We start from the raw sequence: 22,190 nt of genomic DNA on the forward strand, positions 1-22,190 counted from the left end.
TATCCAGTGTATTCAGAGCGTATATTGGGTGTATACTACTCTCTCTTTAGATTTCCATAATGTTTTTTTTTTGTTCCGAAAAATCCTCAAATCTCTCTTAATGTTCTGAAAATTCTTAAATCTCTTCAAAAATCCGTCTTCTAAACTCTTTCAATATTTCCGAATCCCCCCTAACTTGTGTCAAGCTCTTTCTCTTTATAGCCAAACTAGCAGCACCTAAATTAATTCTCACCATCTTCTACCCATCCCCCTTTTGAATCTCACTACTTAATGTTTTGTCCCCCACTATATTAAACAAATATATTAGTTCTCACTAACACATATCTTTTCTTTATTTAATTCCCGTATTGCCCCACTACCGTATGTTTTGTCCCCCACTATATTAAACAAATATATGTATTCCCGCCATTATGTCTTGTCCCCCACTACGTATTAAAAATGTATTAATTTAATATTATTAGTACTTAGTTTACAGAACATTCAAATTAATTATTATTTTTTTAAAACTTAAAATCCCGAAAATGCCCCTGAAATTACTAAAATTACCATTCTACCCCAGAAAATACTGCAATTTATCATTCTACCTCCATCAGCTATAACCAATTCACCTAATCAATTAACCAAAATATAGCAGCTATAACTAATTCCTAATCAAATTTCATCGACAAATTTAAGCTAGAAACTCAGATTATGTCAAATATCATCAAAACAAAGACTAAGGATTCAGGGAACCAAACAATATGATGAACAATAAAGAAACAACTAAAATCATTTTGACTAAACAATATTTTTTAACAACAAACATTCTTTCAGATTCAATAACAGTAACAAATTGAATATAACAAACAAGTAAATTCAAATCACTAAACTCAATAAGCAATGGAACTTCAAATTAAATCTAACAACATTACAACCAAGATAAAGGATTCAGGTGATTAAACTAACACACTTCTAAATTAAAACTAAACAAGTACAAATGAATAAAAACAAACTGAAGAAATAATCAAGAAATGATAAACAACGAACAAGAAAAGAATCAAACATATACTGATTTCAAATTCGAGAATATCAAACAAAATACGGACAGAAATGAAACTTAAACCAACTAACCGGAAATGACCGCAACGGAACAGAAACTCGGACAACAACCTCGACGTACCGGATCTCGACTCAACGAAAACCCACCTTCTCTTTTAACTTCGACGAACTCAGAACGACAAACGACGACCTCGACAGAACTTCGTCGGACTTTAACCGGACTGCTTTGCTTTTCCTCCGTCTATCTCTCACTTTGTTTCAATGACCTCTTGTTGCTGCTTTATCCATGTGTGTGTGTGTGGTCGTGGAAGGCTGTTGAAGGAGGTCGCTGGTGTTATGGGTTATTTTCCGGCGAGCTTGGTTGAGTCGCTGGCGTGAGGAGGAGGACGAGGGGAGGTTGTTTTGGTTGGTGAAGGTTTAGAGTCGATGGTTGTTATGTGTTCAACGTGAGGGGTTGTCGTTTGTGAGGTAAAGTTGGACGTTGGGTGGTCGTTCATGGTTGAGCTATGGACGAAGAAGAAGAAGGAGCAGCAGCCATGGCGTCGTCTGGTTGGCTGCGTCGCTTGGTTTCAATGGCAGATGGGGGCTCGACTTTGGTGGTCCGACGATGGAAAGGAAGAAATGGACGGGGAGGGGGGGTTGGTCGACGCAGCAGTGCTGCTGCTCGTCAATGGCGGACCACGGAGGAGGGGGGATGTGGGGTTTCTTGGGGGAGGTGAATGGAGAAGATGAAGAGAAGGGGGTGCATGGGTCCGGCGGCTAGGAGAAAGAGATGGGGTGTCTTTAGGGTTTTTTAGGTAGTGAGTAGCAAATGAAACAAAAATGAGAGAAAGAGTGGGGGGGCGGTTGGGCTTGGGTCAAGGAGTTTTGGGTTGGGTAGAGGTGTTTTGGGCCTAGGTTCAAAATTGAAGAAGAGGCCCAATTCCGATTTTCTTTATATTTTTTGCTCTCTTTTCTTTTACTTTCTAATTAATAAAACTAAAATTATAAATTAAGTTATAAACTAAATTAACTTTTCAAAATACTAATTAATTCTTAGCAACAATTATCATGCATAATTAAACACCAATTAAAACAAAATTGCACAATTTGACATTGAATGCTAAAAATGCAAACGATGCATTATTTTTATGATTTCTTTTTTGTTTTTGTAAAAACAAACTTAATTGCTCCTAATTGTAGAATTAAAGCCTAAATGCAAATGCGACATATTTTTGTATTTTTATTAATTTAACAAATAAACATGCATGGACAAATACAAATAATTATCCAAAAATGCTACAAAATCCTCAAAATTGCACACAAAAGGAAAATTGTTTTATTTTGAATTTTTGGGAGTAATTCTCATATAGGGCAAAAATCACGTGCTTACAGCTGCCCCTCTTTGTCTGAAAACACGAAGAGTTTTCGTGCAAAGATAAAGTGAGCGATTTTTGCCCATCCGAGTACTCCGTGTGAAGCATTTTTTGAAAACGATTTAACCGAACCTTTGCTTCAAAGGTTTCCTACATATCCCTGGCTAGAAGGGAATAAGGTTAATATAGTTCGGGAAGTTTTTGTAGTTGGGACTACCATGGGACTGAAATGTTACTGCTGTTGCATGTTGTTATTACTGCTTGCCGACTTCCTTATTACACCATGCTGAAAGAAAACAAGAAGCTAGACTAAACTATAGTCTATGAATTACAAAATCTTATCTAGATCTTCAGTCGTGCTCTTGTATCTCTTGTTGTTTTGATGTCTCGGTGACTCCTCTGGCATTTCTTTACTTTTAATTTGTCTTGTATTCTCCCTTGACTGCCGATCTCGAACTGCTTATGTCCTTCTCGGGAGCTTTGCATTATTTTCCATCGAATCTTGAACTGCCTTCCTCTGCTGGGGATTTTTGTTGTATTCCTCTACTTTACTGACTTGAAATGTATTTCTCTGTTTTATGGGCGGGCTCCCAACTTCTGGACTTGAAATTTAAAGACTGAAATGTATTCCTCTGTTATATGGGCGGGCTCCCAACTTCTTCAAAAATGTAAAGACTGAAATGTATTCCTCTATTATATAGGCGGGCACCCAACCTCAACCAACAACTTTGAAAATAAAGTGTCATTCCGTTCTTCAGGGGGGGCTCCTGACCTCAACAACAACTTTGAAAAATAAATCGGCATTCCGTTCTTCAGGGGGGGCTCCTGACCTCAATAACAACTTCGAAAAATAAATCGTCATTCTGTTCTTCGGGGGGCTCCTGACCTCAACAACAACTTCGAAAATAAATCGCCATTTCTTTCTTCAGGCGGGCGAGATTTCAACAACTTCGAAAAATAAATCGTCATTCTGTTCTTCAGGGGGGGATCCTGACCTCAACAACTTCAAAAAAATAAATTGCCATTCTGTTCTTCAGGGGGGCTCCTGACCTCAACAACTTCAAAAAAATAAATTCCCATTCTGTTCTTCAGGGGGCTCCTGACCTCAACAACAACTTTGAAAATAAATCGTCATTCTGTTCTTCAGGGGGGCTCCTAACCTCAACAACAACTTCGAAAATAAATCACCATTCCTTTCTTCAGGCGGGTGAGATTTCAACAAATTCGAAAAATAAATCGTCATTCTGTTCTTCAGGGGGGGCTCCTAACCTCAACAGCAACTTCGAAAAATAAATCGTCATTCTGTTCTTCAAAGGGGGCTCCTGACCTCAACAAATTCAAAAAAAAAATCTCCATTCTGTTCTTCAGGGGGGCTCCTGACCTCAACAACAATTTCGAAAAATAAATCGTCATTCCTTTCTTCAGGCGGGCGAGATTTCAACAACTTTCTTAAATTTTAACACCTCCATTCTCCAGGCGGGCTCCTGACTATAGGAAAACTGAACATTGATAATCTTAAGAAAACTAAAAAATGACTCCCTTTTTTTTTCAAATTCAAACTTCTTTTTTTCAAATTATCCTAGGAGAAAATTCATCAGACTAGGTTTTCTATCTTAGGAGAGAAATTCGTCATACTAAGACGTTTATCCTAGGAGAAAATTCATCAGACTAGATTTTGATCCTAGGAGAAGATTCATCCGACTAAGATTTTGATCCTAGGAGAAGATTCATCCGACTAAGACGTTTATCCTAGGAGAAAATTCATCAGACTAGGATTTTGATCCTAGGAGAAGATTCATCCGACTAAGATTTTGATCCTAGGAGAAGATTCATCCGACTAAGACGTTTATCCTATGAGAAAATTCATCAGACTAGGATTTTGATCCTAGGAGAAGATTCATCTGACTAAGATTTTGATCCTTGGAGAAGATTCATCCGACTAAGACGTTTATCCTAGGAGAAAATTCATCAGACTAGGTCTATTTTTGTCATCTTAGGAGAAAGATTCATCAGACTATGACGTTTATCCTAGGAGAAAATTCATCAGACTAAGATTTTGATCCTAGGAGAAGATTCATCTGATTAAGATTTTGATCCTAGGAGAAGATTCATCGGACTAAGATTTTGATCCTAGGAGAAGATTCATCCGACTAAGATGTTTATCCTAGGAGGAAAATGTAAAGATCATAGATTTGAGAAACTTACCTTAGTAATTTCTTCTTTTCTTTTCTTTTTCCCTTGCGCTGCTTTGTTCCTGTTTCAACTCTCAAGCAAAGAAAAATTTATCAATTTTAAAATGGTGGCCGATTTGTGGCCTTGCTAGGGATGGCTTCCTCCTTTAAAAGCTCGTGTTGTCTTCCCACGAGACTGCTGGGGATAATGATGTTGGGGAATTACTTACTGGGGATAATGATGTTGGGGAATTACTTACTTATCTGCTGGGGATAATACCACTGGGGGAGTCTCCTTTCTTCCCCTCCTAAAAAATTTTTTTTTCTCTCAACACTGCTGGGGATAAAAGTGTTATCATCTTGGGATAACGTTGTTGAGGATAACGCTGCTGGGGAATTTATTCCTTCAAATCGGTGTTTCATTCTTCTGGAAGCTGTTGGGGATGATAATGTCTTTTGCTTTGTATAAACACCAGTTTCATCTCTTTGTTCTGTCCGTTGGGGATACAAATCCTTTCATTAAAACTTGTTATTTTCTTTCTTTCAACACTGCTGGTTCAAAACCCACTTCCCTTAAGACTGGTGTTATCTTTCTTCTTCCCCATGTGGATACATGACTTCCAGAAAATTTTCTACACCAATTTGATAATCTTCTTTATGGCATGCCCTTCCGCCATCAATGTCATTTCCTTTAAGATTCGACTGTGGTGGTTGGTTGTGATACTCCTACTAGGGATGGCTTTTCCCTTTCTCCTTCCCTGCTCTGCGTTCTATTACACTATCAAAACTTGTTGGGGATGATATTCCTGCTGGTCTTAGAATGACTTGACCTGCTTTGCGTCGTTCGGCTATCTTGAAACTTGGGCGATAACTTCCGACCTTATTGTCGATTCCTTATTCACCAACCTCTCAACGTTGTTTTCCATCTGACCATGTATCTTTTCCATGACAGTTGATTCCCCTTGAGGATTTTGCAATGTTTTGCTGATAAACCACTTTCTTTGTTTATTCGTGTCACTGAAAACAACCTTTTCTGTTGGGTATATCCCTCTTCTTTTGTGGCATAGCTCAGAAACTGGCATTTCCCCGACATTTTAGTCTCATATGAATTTCGCCTTGGCCTTGAGGTCTATAACCTTTGATTTCGGCGAGGATATCCCTCTTGACACTCATCCATCTTTTTGTCAATTCCCTCTTGCTGGGGATATCTTTATTGATACTGGACTCGCGTTTGTTCCTTGCTGACTATACCACTTGGATGTACTAGTCAGATCTCGTCTTGCATAATTGGAAAGCTGATGGCAGATCTTGAAGTCATTTCTCACTTGTTCTGACCAAACAGACTCTACTGGGGAATTTTTCTATGAAAGGAGAAAGATAAAAAGGAACAGAATAAAAGACAAAGGAAAGAGATGACTCTCTAACGAGGAAACTATAAAATAAAAACCTATCAAATGCGGATATCAACTCTAATGGTCATGACATGCACATATGGCCTATCCTCCGTCGTTAATCGCCTTTCACAACTTTCGTCTGGTGATTTCCATCTGATTCTCAATCTTTATTCGACTTGTAGTGCCCGAAGGGTTTTCACTGTCAAGCATCTCTCATTTTGGTTTTTCTCTCAGCTTTCATCGCCTTATGGTGCCCGTGAAGATTTTCACCGATAAGACTCTCTCATTTGTATCACTTTCCAGCTGGGGATTGGGGTGTTACCGCTAGACTCTCTCATATTTCTTTTCTGTTGGGATCAGAGTCTTTTCTGCTGGAGATCATTGTGTTCACCGGTAAGACTCTCTCATTTGTCTAACTTGGCATCTTTTGAAGACTGATCAGAAGGTCTTTCTTTGGATTGTAATGTAGGATTTTGGATAGGCTAAAAAGGGGGTTTTAAAGGCTCAAAACAAATCGATTTGGGTTCAAAATTTACAACCTTCGGAACCGGATTTCTTTACATCAAGCACAACTTCTGCCCTAGTTTCTTGCTTGGGAATTTTTATTTTTGTTACAGTATGCTACACTATGCACACTATGACCGAGCCGTAAAGCGCCTACGTATCATCTTTGAGGAATCAGGTCAAACGTAGTTCCCAATTCCTCTTTTTTTTTCTTTTTTTTCATTTACTTATTATTTTCTTTTCTTTCTTTTTCTCTTTTCTCCTTTCTCTTTTGTCGTTTTGTTATTTCTGTTGTTTTCTTTTCCTTTTTCTTTTTCTTTTTCTTTATCTTCCATGCTTGTGTTTTCTAATCTTTGCTACTGATTCCGAACGAGGGGTACGAAAGAAAACCAATAAGGCTCAAAGGGGTTAATGAAGATAAAGTGTTTAGATAGCAGAACAAAATGTCTTCGTCATTCCAATCTTCAAAACATGCCAAGCACAAACAAACCCATTGAATATTCGCTACATCTTCTGATTATGCCGGACTTGATAACCATATCCACACATTCGCCTTTTCATTTATCATTTTTAAAGCACCGTTGGGCAACACTCTCACTTACTTTTATGGTTTTTCTTTATGTTTTATTTGCCCTAGTTTCACATGGCTCGGGCTTCAAAGGATCTCAAGCTATTCCTATTTCCCTTAAGTGTCTCGAACTTCTCCCAATGGCTTTATGATTATCTTTTAAGATTAGGCCTAAACTGTGCACGCATGTCATGTCACTAGAATCGGCGTTGAACAAAGACAAAAAAGGATAAAATAATTAAACAAAGAAGATGACTGAAAGTAACATAAGACCGGAATTTGCATTAGACAGGCGGTGGAATGATTCGTATAACAAAACAAACAAAACAACTGGGGTACAACATAGGAACAAACCTAAAACGAACCTAGACAACACTAAACAAACCACTATGACAAAATGGAAGGATAAGAGAGTTTGACATAAGACAATGTCTGGATTACAACCCTGCAAATAACCCGGACAACAGCAATGATAACAAAATGAACCACCAAAAACTCCTCCCTGACCAACCAAGAAAGGAACGTCTTTCCAATTGCCAAGCTCGGCATCATATCCACTGAATTCTTCATCAACATTACTGGGACCTCTACCAACTTCCATCTCATTGTTCTTAGCAAATTGCTTTTGGGTTCCCTTTGCGGGCTCGTTCTCAAGAGCCACCTTTGATAGCACTGAGAACTCTACAATGCGCGGACCTCTGAGGATTTCAGAAGACTTCTCATATTCCTTTTCAAAGCAAGTCATATTCGAACATTGCATCTAGATCGAACAAAGCAAGTCATTACCCATAGGCAACGGACTTTGGCTAGTGTCTGTTGCATCTGGATTTTGCATGACAATGTCACCTACATCAATAAGCTTCTGAATTGTTTTCTTTAGCTTACAACGCTTCTCTGTGTCATGCCCTGGGGCATCTGAGCAATATGCGCACCATCGAGAAAAATCAAGCTTCTTTGACAGAGGGTTTGGCATTTTTATCTGAATCGGCTTCAACATGTCCAATTGCTTCAACTTTTGGAACAAACCGGCATATGATCCTCCAACTGGGGTGAAAGTCTTTTCTTTTTTCAGCAACCTCTCATTCTTAAATGCCTGATTGGGCCGAAAACCTGATCTAGAGGGCTTTCGGTAGGCTTGTGAGGGTGGATAGGCATTTTGTGGAGCTGGGTACTAGGAAAGTGAAGCATATTTTTGGGAGTCCCGTGGAGAGAAGTAGCGTTAGGGAGGGGAGTAGTGTTTGGAGGATATAGTTGGATGACGAGTGATGGAGCTGCTCGGGTGGCTGGGAAAGCTATCATAAGTGGGTAGATATGGAGAGTATGGGGGATCATCCGTTATTGGGTTAGTTGCTTGGGTAAGGACAGAGTTCAAGCAGCTAGGCGGTGGCGGGGGTGGTGCTTTCCCATTCATCCATGTCTGATACATATCTGCCACATGTTGTCTCAACATTCTCACCTCTTCTACTAACCCGTAGTCCTGTTCAACCAATTGCTTTCGGGCATCGGTACCAACCCACCCAGTTCTGTTGTTCTCTGCCATTGTCTTTTGTCTTTGTGTTGCAGGGAAGCGTTACTTTCAGGACCACAACCAACAACCTTTCTAAAGATTGAAAAGGAACAAAAATGAGAGCACCCAGTTAGCGTTAGGGTTTTTAACAGATAGGAAAACACACATTGAGGATGCAATGCAACTAGGAAGTTAACCCTTTCTATCATGCATTTGCTTCAGTTACATGCGTCATTCCGGCTTCTTGTAATTGTGCTCCCTTTTTTCTCTTTTTTTCTTTTTAATGGTGATCGAATCTTATGTGGATTTCCTACGTATCATGTCCCCGCATGAATCAGACCGGGCGTAGTTCTGCCACATAAAAGGTAAACAACAATAAAACATTTTTGGAATCACTTAAAGACGAACAACAGACTCGAAAGTCAAACGGCCCACATACTTTAATCAAAATAAATACAAACTCAAGAAAAATAAAATGACACATTCCTTCCTCTATATGCCGATTTTAACCAAACGGTTATTTTTGCCAACGTGTCCCCTTCCCAACTTCACATGAATTTTGAGGCCGGGAAGATTATTTTATGACACTTCACAAATTTGTCCGTTCTTTTACAAAAATAGCCTTTTGACAACTGAAAGATACTCTAAGGCTATCTCGGTAAGAACGGTTTAAGACACTGCCGAAACTGGCTCGGCTTAAAAAATTTAAACGGTATTCTTGACCACTGACTCTTTTTCTTATTATTTTTCAAATTAAAATAAAATAAAAGATCGGTTTTTTCCAATGCGGCCTTTCAGCACCTCGGGGACGAAGATTTTAAGGTCGTGAGGGTCAACCGACCAAAACTCTAAAAGATGATCAAAAGTGACCATTTATGCAAAGTCAGCCTTCCGGCGTCCCTTTTAGGAACATTCGGCTATTCCTGCAAAAAACAGCATCACCCGACTTATTTATATTGACAATTAAAATTTAACATTTTTTGGCTATTTGCAAAATGGGAGGTTGGACCCGATGAGGGCTGCCTACGTATCTCACATCCTGTGAGAATCACACCGGCGTAGTTCGGGCAACATAAACTAAACTTGTAAACAAGACTCCTTTCTTTTGTTTTTTAAATAAATCAAACTAAAAAAGACAATTTTTTTCATTTTTCAAAATTTCGGCAGGGTTTTGACACTACTTGGACATTGGTTTTATTTTTCTAAAAATAAGTAGTTATCTCCCTACACTGCTATTTTTCTTCTTCTTTTTTTCACAATTTTTCAAAAATACCCGATTTCAGAAGCCGGTCAGCATGCAGATCTGAAGCAAATAAATGTGCAAAATCAAACAGGATGCAGCAGGATGGTCTTTTTTCATTTCAGGTTGTTTGTCCTAGACGGACCCAACCCTTGTGTTGAGTCCCCTAAGTCAAATGCAACATGATGCAAATAAACGTTCCTACTAGGAATCTGGCATGAAGTCAAGTTATTCTAGGTTCAACCTGGGTATATGTTCTAGGCAGTGTACCCGAGCGGACAATTCGAGTTGAGGAAGGAGCTCCTTTCCGGGAACCAAAAGGCTAGCTGGCTTAGAAACTTTCCGAGCCTCTTTTATTTCAAGGTATGGCACTAACAGAATAGGGAGTCTCAACCAGTAAGTACATCCCCGGAGGTGAGAAGAAAAGGTTTCGGCACAGTTTATATGTACAGTTCAAATAATATCAAAGCGGTAAAAAGCATCATTTTGCACATTTAAGCTCAATCACACTATAAAGCCAAATACAACAATTATTCTAAGCTTGAATTTCTAACCCTAAACCAGTGGTTATGGGTCTTCTTCGTCCCCAGTAGAGTCGCCAGAGCTATCACACCTCCTTTTTCGCCCGCGCCCCCCGCAAAGGGGCGCGGAAAGGAGTTTTTCCAATTAAAGGACAATCAAAACGGGATTTATTTATTTATTTCAGAGTCGCCACTTGGGAGATTTATGGTGTCTCAAGTCACCGGTTGAATCCCGAATCAAGGAAAAGAATGACTCTGTATTACAGTCCGGAAACCAAAAATCCGAATAAGGAATTTTGTTAACCCGGGAGAAGGTGTTAGGCATTCCCGAGTTCTGTGGTTCTAGCACGGTCGCTCAACTGTCATATTCGGCTTGATTGTCTGATTTTATACAATTATAAACATATGTGCGAATTTTGAACTCTTTACCGCATTTATTATTATTTTTATTTTTATCGAGAATTTCAACATCGTGAAAATACATCTCGAAACACGTCACATCAATGCACCCGTGGTTGTTGGTACATTTCAACTCTGTTGAGATTTGGATTTGGGTCACATAAATGTGCACCCGAGTTTAAGAAGATAATCTTATTAAATACGTGCCTAAAGCGACTAGCGTATCATTATTTTGGGTAGGACCGTGAAATTTTGCTAAACGGTCCATCCGAAGTCTAAGTATTTTAAAACAAATTATTGAGGGCCCCGCAACTTGTGCATTTTATTGGGCGAGGCTCATCTCATTTATTTTAAAAGGATAATCCTAAAGTGCCTACATTCTTTCTATTAAATTTGTCTCTAAAAATGAAAGAGAAAAGGTCCTAATTTATTTACATGCTTACAAGTTGTTATAGTCGGGTTCCGAACTCAATTTGTTAAATCAGAATGTAAACACAATATGGACAGCCTGTTAACCAACGTGGGCCCAGGTTCACCGCATGTAGTATTAAACGTGACTTGGGCAGTCTTATTCCAATATTGGGCCAAGTTAATTATTTCTACACATGTTCACAGTTTTTGCACTTATAGAGATATAAGATGATAGTATCTAACTAAGCAAGTTACATGCAAGTTTTAGAAAGAGCAATTAATTGGAATGAAGTAATTTAAAGGTCTAGTTTTAATCCTAAATTCAAACAATTGATTGTTGGAGCTAGATTGCCATGATATTAAAACAGTCTAGTGGCCTGGTTTTATTTAACATGCATTTGAACTTATACTACCTAATAACCAAACTAAAACAACGGGACATTATTGACTACATTACTATAACACTGTCCAGTTATACAGAAATGGCAGAAAATTTTTTACGAAACAGTAGTGTATAAAATGTCCTAAGTACAATCAGTAAAAAAACTAAATCATATTAAAACTTCAACTCTTTATTTGTATTCATACTTCTTGTTTCAGCTTACAGTAACCAGTGTATCAGTTGTGTACCTGATATTGGAAGCAAAAGAAGAGAAAGATCAGCAGAAATGCAGTAGCATACAACAACAACAACAACAACAACAGTAACAGAAACAGAACAGCCCAGTAACAGTGTTTAATGAAACCAGCAGAATTCCAGCAACACCCCAATGAAACAATAACAAATAACCAATAAAACTCAAAGAACAAACCAAACGAAAGTCCAGAAATACCAACAGCAATCAACGGGCAGAAACAAAGTGAACCTTTTTTGGATAGAAAGACCAGTTAATGTTTAACCCTTAAATTTTGACTCCGTATATCCAGTGTATTCAGAGTGTATATCGGGTGTATACTACTCTCTCTTTAGATTTCTAGAGTGTTTTTTTTTCTATTCCGAAAAATCCTCAAATCTCTCTTAATGTTCAGAAAATTCTTAACTCTCTTCAAAAATCTGTCTTCTAATCTCTTTCAATATTTCCGAATCCCCCTAACTTGTGTCAAGCTCTTTCTCTTTATAGCCAAACTAGTAGCACCTAAATTAATTCCCACTATCTTCTACGCATCCCCCTTTTGAATCTCACTACTTAATGTTTTGTCCTCCACTATATTAAACAAATATATTAGTTTCCACTAACACATATCTTTTCTTTATTTAATTCCCTTATTGTCCCACTACCGCATGTTTTGTCCCCAACTATATTAAACAAATATATTAATTCCCACCATTATGTCTTGTCCCCCACTATGTATTAAAAATGTATTAATTTAATATTATTAGTACGTAATGGACAGAACACTCAAATTAATTATTATTTTTTTAAAACTTAAAATCCCGAAAATGCCCCTGAAACTACTGAAATTACCATTCTACCCCTGAAAATACTGCAATTTACCATTTTACCCCCATCAGCTATAACCAATTTACCTAATCAATTAACCAAAATACAGCAGCTATAACCAATTCCTAATCAAATTTCATCAACAAATTTAAGCTAGAAACTCAGATTATGTCAAATATCATCAAAACAAAGACTAAGGATTCAGGGAACCAAACCATATGATGAACAATAAAGAAACAACTAAAATCATTTTGACTGAACAACATTTTTTAACAACAAACATACTTTCTGATTCAATAACAGTAACAAATTGAACATAACAAACAAGTAAATTCAAATCACTAAACTCAATAATCAATGGAACTTCAAATTAAATCTAACAACATTACAACCAAGATAAAGGATTCAAGTGATTAAACTAACACACTTCTACATTAAAACTAAACAAGAACAAATGAATAAAAACAAACTGAAGAAATAATCAAGAAATGATAAACAACGAACAAGAAAAGAATCAAACATATACTGATTTCAAATCCGAGAATATCAAACAAAATATGGACAGAAATGAAACTTAAACCAACTAACCGGAAATGACCGCAACGAAACAGAAACTCGGACAGCAACCTCGACGTACCGGATCTCGACTCAACGAAAACCCACCTTCTCTTTTAACCTAGATGAACTCAGAACGACAAACGACGACCTCGACAGAACTTCGCCGGACTTTAACCGGACTGCTTCGCTTTTCCTCCGTCTATCTCTCACTTTGTTTCAATGACCTCTTGTTGTTGTTTTATCCATGTGTGTGTGTGTGGTCGTGGAAGGCTGTAGAAGGAGGTCGCTGGTGTTATGGGTTGTTTTCCGGCGAGCTTGGTTGAGTCGTTGGCGTGAAGAGGAGGACGAGGGGAGGTTGTTTTGGTTGGTGAAGGTTTAGAGTCGATGGTTGTTATGTGTTCAACGTGAGGGGTGGTCGTTTGTGAGGTAAAGTTGGACGTTGGGTGGTCGTTCATGGTTGAGCTGGGGACGAAGAAGAAGAAGGAGGAGCAGCCATGGCGTCGTCTGGTTGGCTGCGTCGCTTGGTTTCAATGGCGGACGGGGGGTCGACTTGGGTGGTCCGACGACGGAAAAGAAGAAATGGACAGGGAGGGGGGGTTGGTCGACGCAGCAGGGCTGCTGCTCGTCAATGGTGGACCACGAAGGAGGGGGCTATGGGGTTTCGTGGGGGGGTGAACGGAGAAGATGAAGAGAAGGGGGGTGCATGGGTCCGGCGGCTAGGAGAAAGAGATGGGGTGTCTTTAGGGTTTTTTAGGTAGTGAGTAGCAAATGAAACAAAAATGAGAGAAAGAGTGGGGGGGTCGTGCGGTCAGATGGGGGGCGGTTGGGCTTGGGTCAAGGGGTTTTAGGTTGGGTAGAGGTGTTTTGTGCCTAGGTTCAAAATTGAAGAAGAGGCCCAATTCCGATTTTCTTTATATTTTTTGCTCTCTTTCTTTTACTTTCTAATTAATAAAACTAAAATTCTAAATTAAGTTATAAACTAAATTAACTTATCAAAATACTAATTAATTCTTAGCAACAATTATCATGCATAATTAAACACCAATTAAAACAAAATTGCACAATTTGACATTGAATGCTAAAAATGCAAACGATGCATTATTTTTATGATTTTGTTTTTTGTAAAAACAAACTTAATTGCTCCTAATTGTAGAATTAAAGCCTAAATGCAAATGCGACATATTTTTGTATTTTTTATTAATTTATCAAATAAACATGCATGGACAAATACAAATAATTATCCAAAAATACCACAAAATCCTCAAAATATCACACAAAAGGAAAATTGTTTTATTTTAAATTTTTGGGAGTAATTCTCATATATGACAAAAATCACGTGCTTACGTATGGTTCTTTGAACTTTGTGCGTATCTATTCAAATTCTTAAGATAGTATGATAAGACATGTGAGGAATAAAGGATTATTCTCCAAATTAATAGAAATAATTGAACTCCCATGAAAGAAGATTATAAGCCACAAGTTGATCACAACTACCTTGGCCTTTTCTCTTCCTAATTTCTTCCCAAACGTAACCTCTATCCCTTCGATTCCCTTGTATTTCTTGCGTTGAAATGGAACTATTAATTGCTACATTAAAATTTCATAATCTTAATGTGAATTTCAGGAACAAAAATAGTTAACGTCAAATTACATTTTTGTATTTTTATTATGCAGAATAGTTATTTAGTTTTCAAGGGCAAAATAGTTTATTATATATATATATATATATATATATATATATATATATATATATATATATATATATATAAAGCCAATTATTTTTAGTTTAAGAGATTAGGTGAGTGAATTATTTGAATTAATTGTTCATATTTTAAACCTTTTCAACATAAAATTCTAGTATTTGTGGTACCGAGGTAGTTCACGAGAAAACCACGCGGTATTAGAAGAGGAATCTATTTACTATAACAAATTAAAATACACTAATAGTGTTTAAAAAAATACTTACACAAACTTAAATCTTTCTCACAGTGGTGGTCAAAGTTTACCACTTTGGCACTGGTTTAATGCTTTTGCAAATAATGTTATAGATCAAGAGTTAAATTGTTAAAGATTTTTGGGGTGCCACGCAAAACAGGAACGACAAATCCAGTGTAATCATCCAAGTGGGATCTGGGGAAGGTAGTATGTGCGTATACTTTAACTTTACCTTGTAAAGGTAAAGATGTAATTTTCAGTCTTTCCGATGGACCCTTGGCTCAAGGAAAGGAACTGAGTGAGGAAGAAAATTTGTTGCTCTGAAATTTTGGAATACAAATGGATTTATTTACACAAACGAACACTAGTGAATAGAAGTCCTAAACTTCCCTTTTAATTGAAAAAAGAAACTTCCCTCCTTTTGCCACTCTTCCTAGTCTAAACATACTTAACCAAAAAGAACTCTAATATGGGACATATGAAGAGCCCACTTCTTTTACCAAAGAATATTACTACTTACTGTATGTATTCGTTCATAAGGATCCCCATTTTGAGATTGAAGTAAGTATGATCAGCGATCTTTTGAGCATTCAAGCCTGAAATAGCAAAACAAGAAAGCTAAGACAAAAATTTCATGTTAGTTTATTCTGCATTGTATAAAACCATAGTTTGAGTAGACATGCCTGAGCTATGGGGCGCATTGGCCGTGCAGTTTCAGCAATGGTCTTTTTAAGTTGTTGTTTAGGTGAGGCAAGTTGTGTAGGCCGAGATGGCCCTGGACCTGTGATGTCTAAAGAAGTTGTTTCTTCTGATTCTTGTACTGCTTGTGTCAGTATCTGAACTACTTCACTCATTTTTGGGCGCTCTTTGGCGATCTTGTTTAAGCAGCTATCGGCCAGTTTTCCAATTCTTCTAGCAGCCACAAGTGAGAACTCGTTTCGAAGCCTTGGGTCAATGATCATGCTGAATTTTCTACTATCAGCAGGAAATTGCTTTACCCAATCGAGAAGCTTCTGCTGCATCACAGGAAGGTTCCTTTCCAACGTTCGTCTGCCTGTGAGGATCTCATAGAGAACAACTCCAAAGCTCCAAATATCACTCTTGACCGACAGATGTCCAGTTTCAACATATTCAGGGGCAGCATATCCTAAAGTCCCAACCGGCTAAGAGCAAAAAATACGAAATAATGATCAGCCAATGAGAATCAAAGGCTAAAGTATGACTTCACCTATGCAATTTAAAGTCTTAATAATGTCTCCAAACGACAAACTTTATCAGGTAACAAACCACTTGGTTAACAAAAATGGGTAGAAACCAAGGAAAACAAACAGCATCACAACTTGTTACTGGGAAGAGGATTATGATCGCTCATCATAGCGAGAAGCAAACATAAAAAGGGTTGCTTCAAATATTAGCCAAAAGGGTGGGAATATTTAAAGTGTACTGAATTCAATTGGTGTAACAAACACCATCACACACTTTTTCCTCGAGCGAGATGCAAAGAAAGGAGAGAGGGAGATAAGCCACATGGCAACATGTTGCAGGAAGCATTCAAAAAGTTAGCATCTAAGAGAAGTCAACTACAAAAATTTGGCATCCATGCGATAACCAATATCACCATCACTTACCGCTGTAGACACATGAGAGCGGTCACCAGCTGGCCCTTCCCTTGCAAGCCCAAAATCTGAAAGCCTTGGATTAAAATCCTCATCCAGAAGAACGTTTGATGACTTGAAATCCCGATATATCACCTTCACATTTCAATCAAAAAGTATTCATTAAGAATGAGAAATGAGAAAAGGTTCAAGAGTTTGTATGAAGATAGAATAAAGAAAGGTGCTTTCAGGAGCACAAATTGTGTTAGCTTAATGGGTGTTAAATTGTTAATTATGATCATAAAATGCTATTCAACTCATTTATCTTTCTTGGCTTCAGAGGTTAGTTGTAAATACCGATACACACTTGGCAGCAGTTAACGAAGTTTATTTGTTGCATTTTGCAAGCAGATGGAACAAGAAATATGCCAGTTGTCTAATAACAGTTGTCTAATAACGTTAAAAGGCAAAGCGTGTCTGCTAACTGCTGAAAACACACTTGACATTTAGGACATGACTCTGTTGGCAAAGTTAAACAATATGTATTCTCTATGCAACAAGCACAGAAACAATTGTGAACTGACATAAAATTTGAAGTGCCAATCATTTATCTGTGTAGTTAAAGGATACCTGGACTTCGAGACCTTCGTGCAAATAAGCCATTCCTTGTGCTGCACCAAGGATAATTTTCAATCTTGTCTTCCAGGGAATTACCGGCACAGCTCTGTTGAACAGATGATCTTCTAAGCTCCTATTTTGCATGTATTCATAAACCAATAGGCGCTGAATCCCTCTTTCCCCATCTGTAGCGCAATATCCTAGAAGCTTAACAAGGTTAGGGTGCTCCAAAACACCGAGAAATTGAACTTCTGCAACCCATTGCCTGTGGCCCTGCATATATAAAGAGTTATCTATGTTTTAACTTAGGAGTCATACAGCAAACTCAATAATGAAATTAAGAAAAGGCGAAGACAACAATTAATAATGGCTTAGCTAGTGACGGAAAGATATATGTTCCCTCCCCATAAATATGAAATTGGTTATGGGACGAAGATGCAACAAGTGGTACTCATTGAGGTATTAACGTTGTAAAAGATAAAGAGACAGTAGGCTTACACAAGTAAATAACAAAGGTGGATGTTAAACTCTTTACTTCATTTACGATTCTTCAACATAACAAGACAAGTAAAAAAGAGCAATGACCATTAAAGAAAAGAGTGAATGGGGTTCCTAAGACCCGGACCAGCGGGAGTTACAGCAGCACTGAATCTCAAAAGGTTAAGAGCATAAGAAGCGGATGTAAACAGGAAAATAGTTACTCAATGCAGGAATTCAATGTATCAACTAACGAACTGTGGAGAAAAGAAGCAAGAAAGACAACAATTTTGCTTGCTAAATTAGTTCACAGCCCTAATATATTCATCTTAGCACCAAAATAATACTAACATGGCAGTGCCTTTTAAATTGTAATACACATACGTAAGATACACAAAGCAGAATCAGTGGAGTTCAGATCCCGTAGAAGAATGAGGTTCAGGAATTTAGTTCCAGATCACCAGAAAAACAAAATAAGTAAAGCATTAAATATCATGACGCGAAACTTTAGGTGATTGGCAACCTCCCCCCCTTCCAACTCAAAACACTTGAGTAGAACATTACACTATATTTGTTCCACAAATTGGAAAAATGCATACATTAAAGGCAGTAATGTAACAAGTTTTAAGTCTACCATTTGCCATCTTTTATTTTTCAAGCATTTATCATTCATAAAAGTTACTTTAACATAGAATTTTCCAAGATTCTGGGCCAAATTAAGTTATCATCTGCCACATCATATTCAGCTATCTTGCTCAAAGGGCACAAATTGTGCTATCTCAATCCAATTATGTTCAACTATCCTAGTACAAGAGCAGAAGGGGAGCCTTGGCGTAACTGGTAAAGTTGTTGTCATGTGACCAGGAGGTCACGGGTTCGAGTCGTGGAAACAATTTCTTAGAGAAATGCAGGGTAAGACTGCGTACAATAGACTCTTGTAGTCTGGCCCTTCCTCGGACTCCACGCATAGCGGGAGCTCAGCTGAGCTGCCCTTTTTTATATTAGTACAAGACCACAATCTATGTTATTCAGACTGTCCAAAAATGTTGCCGCACCCGTGGGATCCGACATGGGTGCGGCAACATTTTTGGAGAGTCCGAGCAACGTAGACCACAATAGCATAAACTTCAAAGGGGCATTTCTACTATTTCTCTCTCAATCAGAGATTCAAATCATGAACTCATTTACTACTCGAGACATTTTATCCAAGGGAGATCTTTTAAAAAAGGCAAGCAAATTATACATATACTACAGATCAAAAGCAAAACTCATACCTGCAATCCAAGCGTATTGAGCTTCTTAATAGCAACCACAATAGGATCACCTCTTCCATTAGGAGGCTGAATTGTACCTTTATATACACTCCCAAAACCACCTTCTCCAATCTTTAACATCCTATTGAAACTCCTTGTAGCTTCCTTAAGCTCTGAAAGTGAAAAAACCCTCAAATTTTGCTCTTTTTCTCTATACATTTCAGGTATACTTCTAGCAGATGAAACTGAACCTGTAGACTTAGCTACCCTTTTCCCTTCTGAATTACCATCTCTCCTACTTTCATTACTTAATTCTGGTGCTGATTCCCCTCTCCTTCTTGACCTTGACTTATCCTTGAATATATAAAAACACTTCAGCATTTTTTTTTCTTCTCAAAGCTATAATCTTGAAACCTTCCCTTCTTGCCAAATTTCACAAAGATTCTGTTTCTTTATCAAAAATCTTCCAAGATTGAATTTTTATCAAAATTAGGTGATTAATAGGGGGGAAATATCAAATTTCTGTAGCTAAAAGAGAAAATTTGATGATCACTAAGGGAAAAATATTAACTTTTTGTAGCTAAGAAAGGAACCAAATTAGGATAAGAATGGAAAAAGTAAGAAAAATTGAAAACTGGAATGACTATGTGAGAAAAGAACTAACTTTGGAAAATGGAACAGAGAAAAGTAGGCTTTACACCAAAAGGGAAAAAAATTCCATGTGGACTAAAACAAAGCAAAAAAGCAAGAAAGCTCAAAAACAAGAGGAACTCATATGAAAACAGAGACAAATAAGGAAAACTCAGAAACCCCAATTGAGAATTGAAGCTAAAAAAAGTGAAGGATTGAACCTTTAAATTGATACAAAAACAAATTAAAGACAAGAATGTTGTAGCTGTAAAAATAGTAACATTTGGAGAAAATTATTTGAACAAACGTGTGACATAGGAATAGAGACAGCGAGAGAGAGATGCAGCGTGTTAACGTGTATGAAAGGAAAAGGAGTATGCAATGACAAAACTTGAGAAGACCAAAATTTATACAAGTTGACCTCATCAATTTTGCCTTCTTCTGCTCCAATATACTAACTTCTTATGTAGTACTATGATATGATTACTTCTTCTTTTTAAATTAATGTACTATGAATATTATATTTCAATTTATTTTTTTGGGTGTTACTAATGTTGTCCGGAAATTTTGGGATAAAGTTGTTATCATGTGATCGGGATGTCACGAGTTCAAGCCGTGAAAATAACTTCTTGTAGAAATACAGGGTAAAGCTGTGTATAATAGACCTTTATAGTTCGGTCCTTTCTCGGACACCGCTCATAGCAGGAACTTAATACACTCAACTGCAATTTGAGTATGTGTTAATAATATTAAAAAAATAACATTGTGTAGTCGCTCTTAAAATAATAACACACACACACACACACACACACATATATATATATATATATATTATATTTCTATATGTTATATACGAAAAATATATAAATATTATATACTTTTACAGTTATCGAATATAAATAATTTTAGGCGCGGACTAAAATTGATATTTGTCCTTTTAAGGTTTCTTGCTGGTTGCCTGAAGGTGGTTTCTTGGAGAATTCTTGCGGACCAACATTTGACAATGACACTTTCCTTGAAGACTTACATCCCTAAATATTTTAACTTTAGGAGTATTTGACTAGAAAATTTCAAATACAGCGTTCTTCTGTTTTTCACAGCTTATACTTAATTTAATCCTGTGAATATATTTTTTTATTCAAAACAAAGAATAAAATATATTTTCAGTAGAAAATTAGAAAGCTGAAATTTGTTTTTCTTTTTTTGGGTTTTTGTTTTTTATTCCTGACAGGGATATTTCTGAAACAGTTAAGACAGTTAAACGCGTTTTGGCGCGAGTGCCCGGCTTTATACTTCCAAAAGGGAAAAGATTAGTAAGAAATTAAAATGTTGAATTACTAAGAAGGGAGTTTGCAGTTTTGATATTGTTAAATAGGACCAATTTGACAAAAATGGAAGTACAAATATAGGTGCTTAGAATTTACTAGTATAAGATAGGTATGTTACTTGGGTTAAGCCGAATTGGTTGGGTGAGTGGTTTCTCACGCAGGAGATATGGGATCAATTTCCCTCATCAGCACATCTCCTCAATCATGAGCAGGTTATCCAGTATGCACCCAAAAGATAGCGACTGCAAACTTTCCCGAAAATTTTCCCAAAAAAAAAAGGATATGTATGTAACAAAATAACTACTATCTTTCACCTTAAATGCTGTGCAACTACTACTATATTTTAAACTTATTACTCCCTCCGGTCTAAAATAAGTGATTTTTTGGCCTTTTCTTGTGGTCCAAAATAAGTGATTTTTTCAGATTTCAAGAATGAATTAATTATTTTTTTCCTATATTGTCCTTGGAGTAAATAGTGTTGGAATATGTGTTAGGAGTATTTATGTTAGATAGTAAAGGTTAATGTGATCAATTCTATTGCTAATTAATGTTAAACGGTGGATTTTTTAATTTGTGTGAAAACCTCCAAAAAATCACTTATTTTTAACCGGAGAGAGTAGTTTTTTATTCCAATATTGTCATATAAAGAAAGATGAATGGAGTAGCAAGTTACACATGATTCTTATGGGTTAAAAAATTTAAAAGTTTTGAAATCCATTTTCATGATTTTATATTTTAATATTGGTCCATATTATTATTCTTTTACCCAAACAAAAGAAAAAAGAATAAAAAAACTGGTGGTTATGATATTTCCTTGTGGAATGTGCGTATACAAGTAGGATTTGTTTTCGGCTTACTCGTTTCATATGTGTTCAAATTGGATTTCTTTTTCTTTTATTTAGTTTGATAAAATGTTCATGCAAAAAAATTGATGATCGAGTTCTTTTACACTATATTTTTCTCTTTTTGCTTTTATTTGAAGTTATTTTTTATGTTGAATACATCAACGTTTATAGTTATAAGCTTTTTAGTACCATTATATTTATAACCACCACAATAGAGATAAGCCTCTCTCAATTCTATAATTCGTGACACCGTTTAATCAAAAATGAAATTCAAGTTTACTATAAAATAAGTAATAAGTAAACAATATTGAATAAATAATAAACAAAATAATTTTATCAGATCCAAACTTAAATATGATTGGTTAAAAATCAACGCCAATTGCCATCATAAGTAGGTTCAT

The 22,190-nt window shown here is 36.9% G+C and overlaps 1 protein-coding gene and 1 long non-coding RNA gene across 2 annotated transcripts; both read right to left on the reverse strand.

Moving 5' to 3' along the window:
- Positions 1-11,537: 11,537 nt before the first annotated feature.
- Positions 11,538-14,834, reverse strand: LOC142179392 (uncharacterized). Its single transcript, XR_012707390.1, has 2 exons — positions 13,139-14,834; positions 11,538-11,738 (listed from the first exon to the last, which is right to left on the reverse strand). It is a non-coding gene; the product is annotated as an uncharacterized LOC142179392 (long non-coding RNA).
- A 508-nt stretch (positions 14,835-15,342) lies between these two features.
- LOC107766285 (putative serine/threonine-protein kinase PBL19) lies at positions 15,343-20,040 on the reverse strand. Its single transcript, XM_016585036.2, has 5 exons — positions 19,008-20,040; positions 17,269-17,529; positions 16,672-16,794; positions 15,727-16,206; positions 15,343-15,639 (listed from the first exon to the last, which is right to left on the reverse strand). Exons 1-5 carry the CDS (start codon positions 19,365-19,367, stop codon positions 15,634-15,636), a joined length of 1,230 nt encoding a protein of 409 aa, XP_016440522.1. The 5' UTR covers positions 19,368-20,040; the 3' UTR covers positions 15,343-15,633.
- Between the last annotated feature and the right edge of the window lie 2,150 nt (positions 20,041-22,190).

This window comes from Nicotiana tabacum, chromosome 1, assembly GCF_000715075.1.
Source record: "Nicotiana tabacum cultivar K326 chromosome 1, ASM71507v2, whole genome shotgun sequence".
In the NCBI taxonomy this organism is placed as follows: domain Eukaryota; kingdom Viridiplantae; phylum Streptophyta; class Magnoliopsida; order Solanales; family Solanaceae; genus Nicotiana; species Nicotiana tabacum.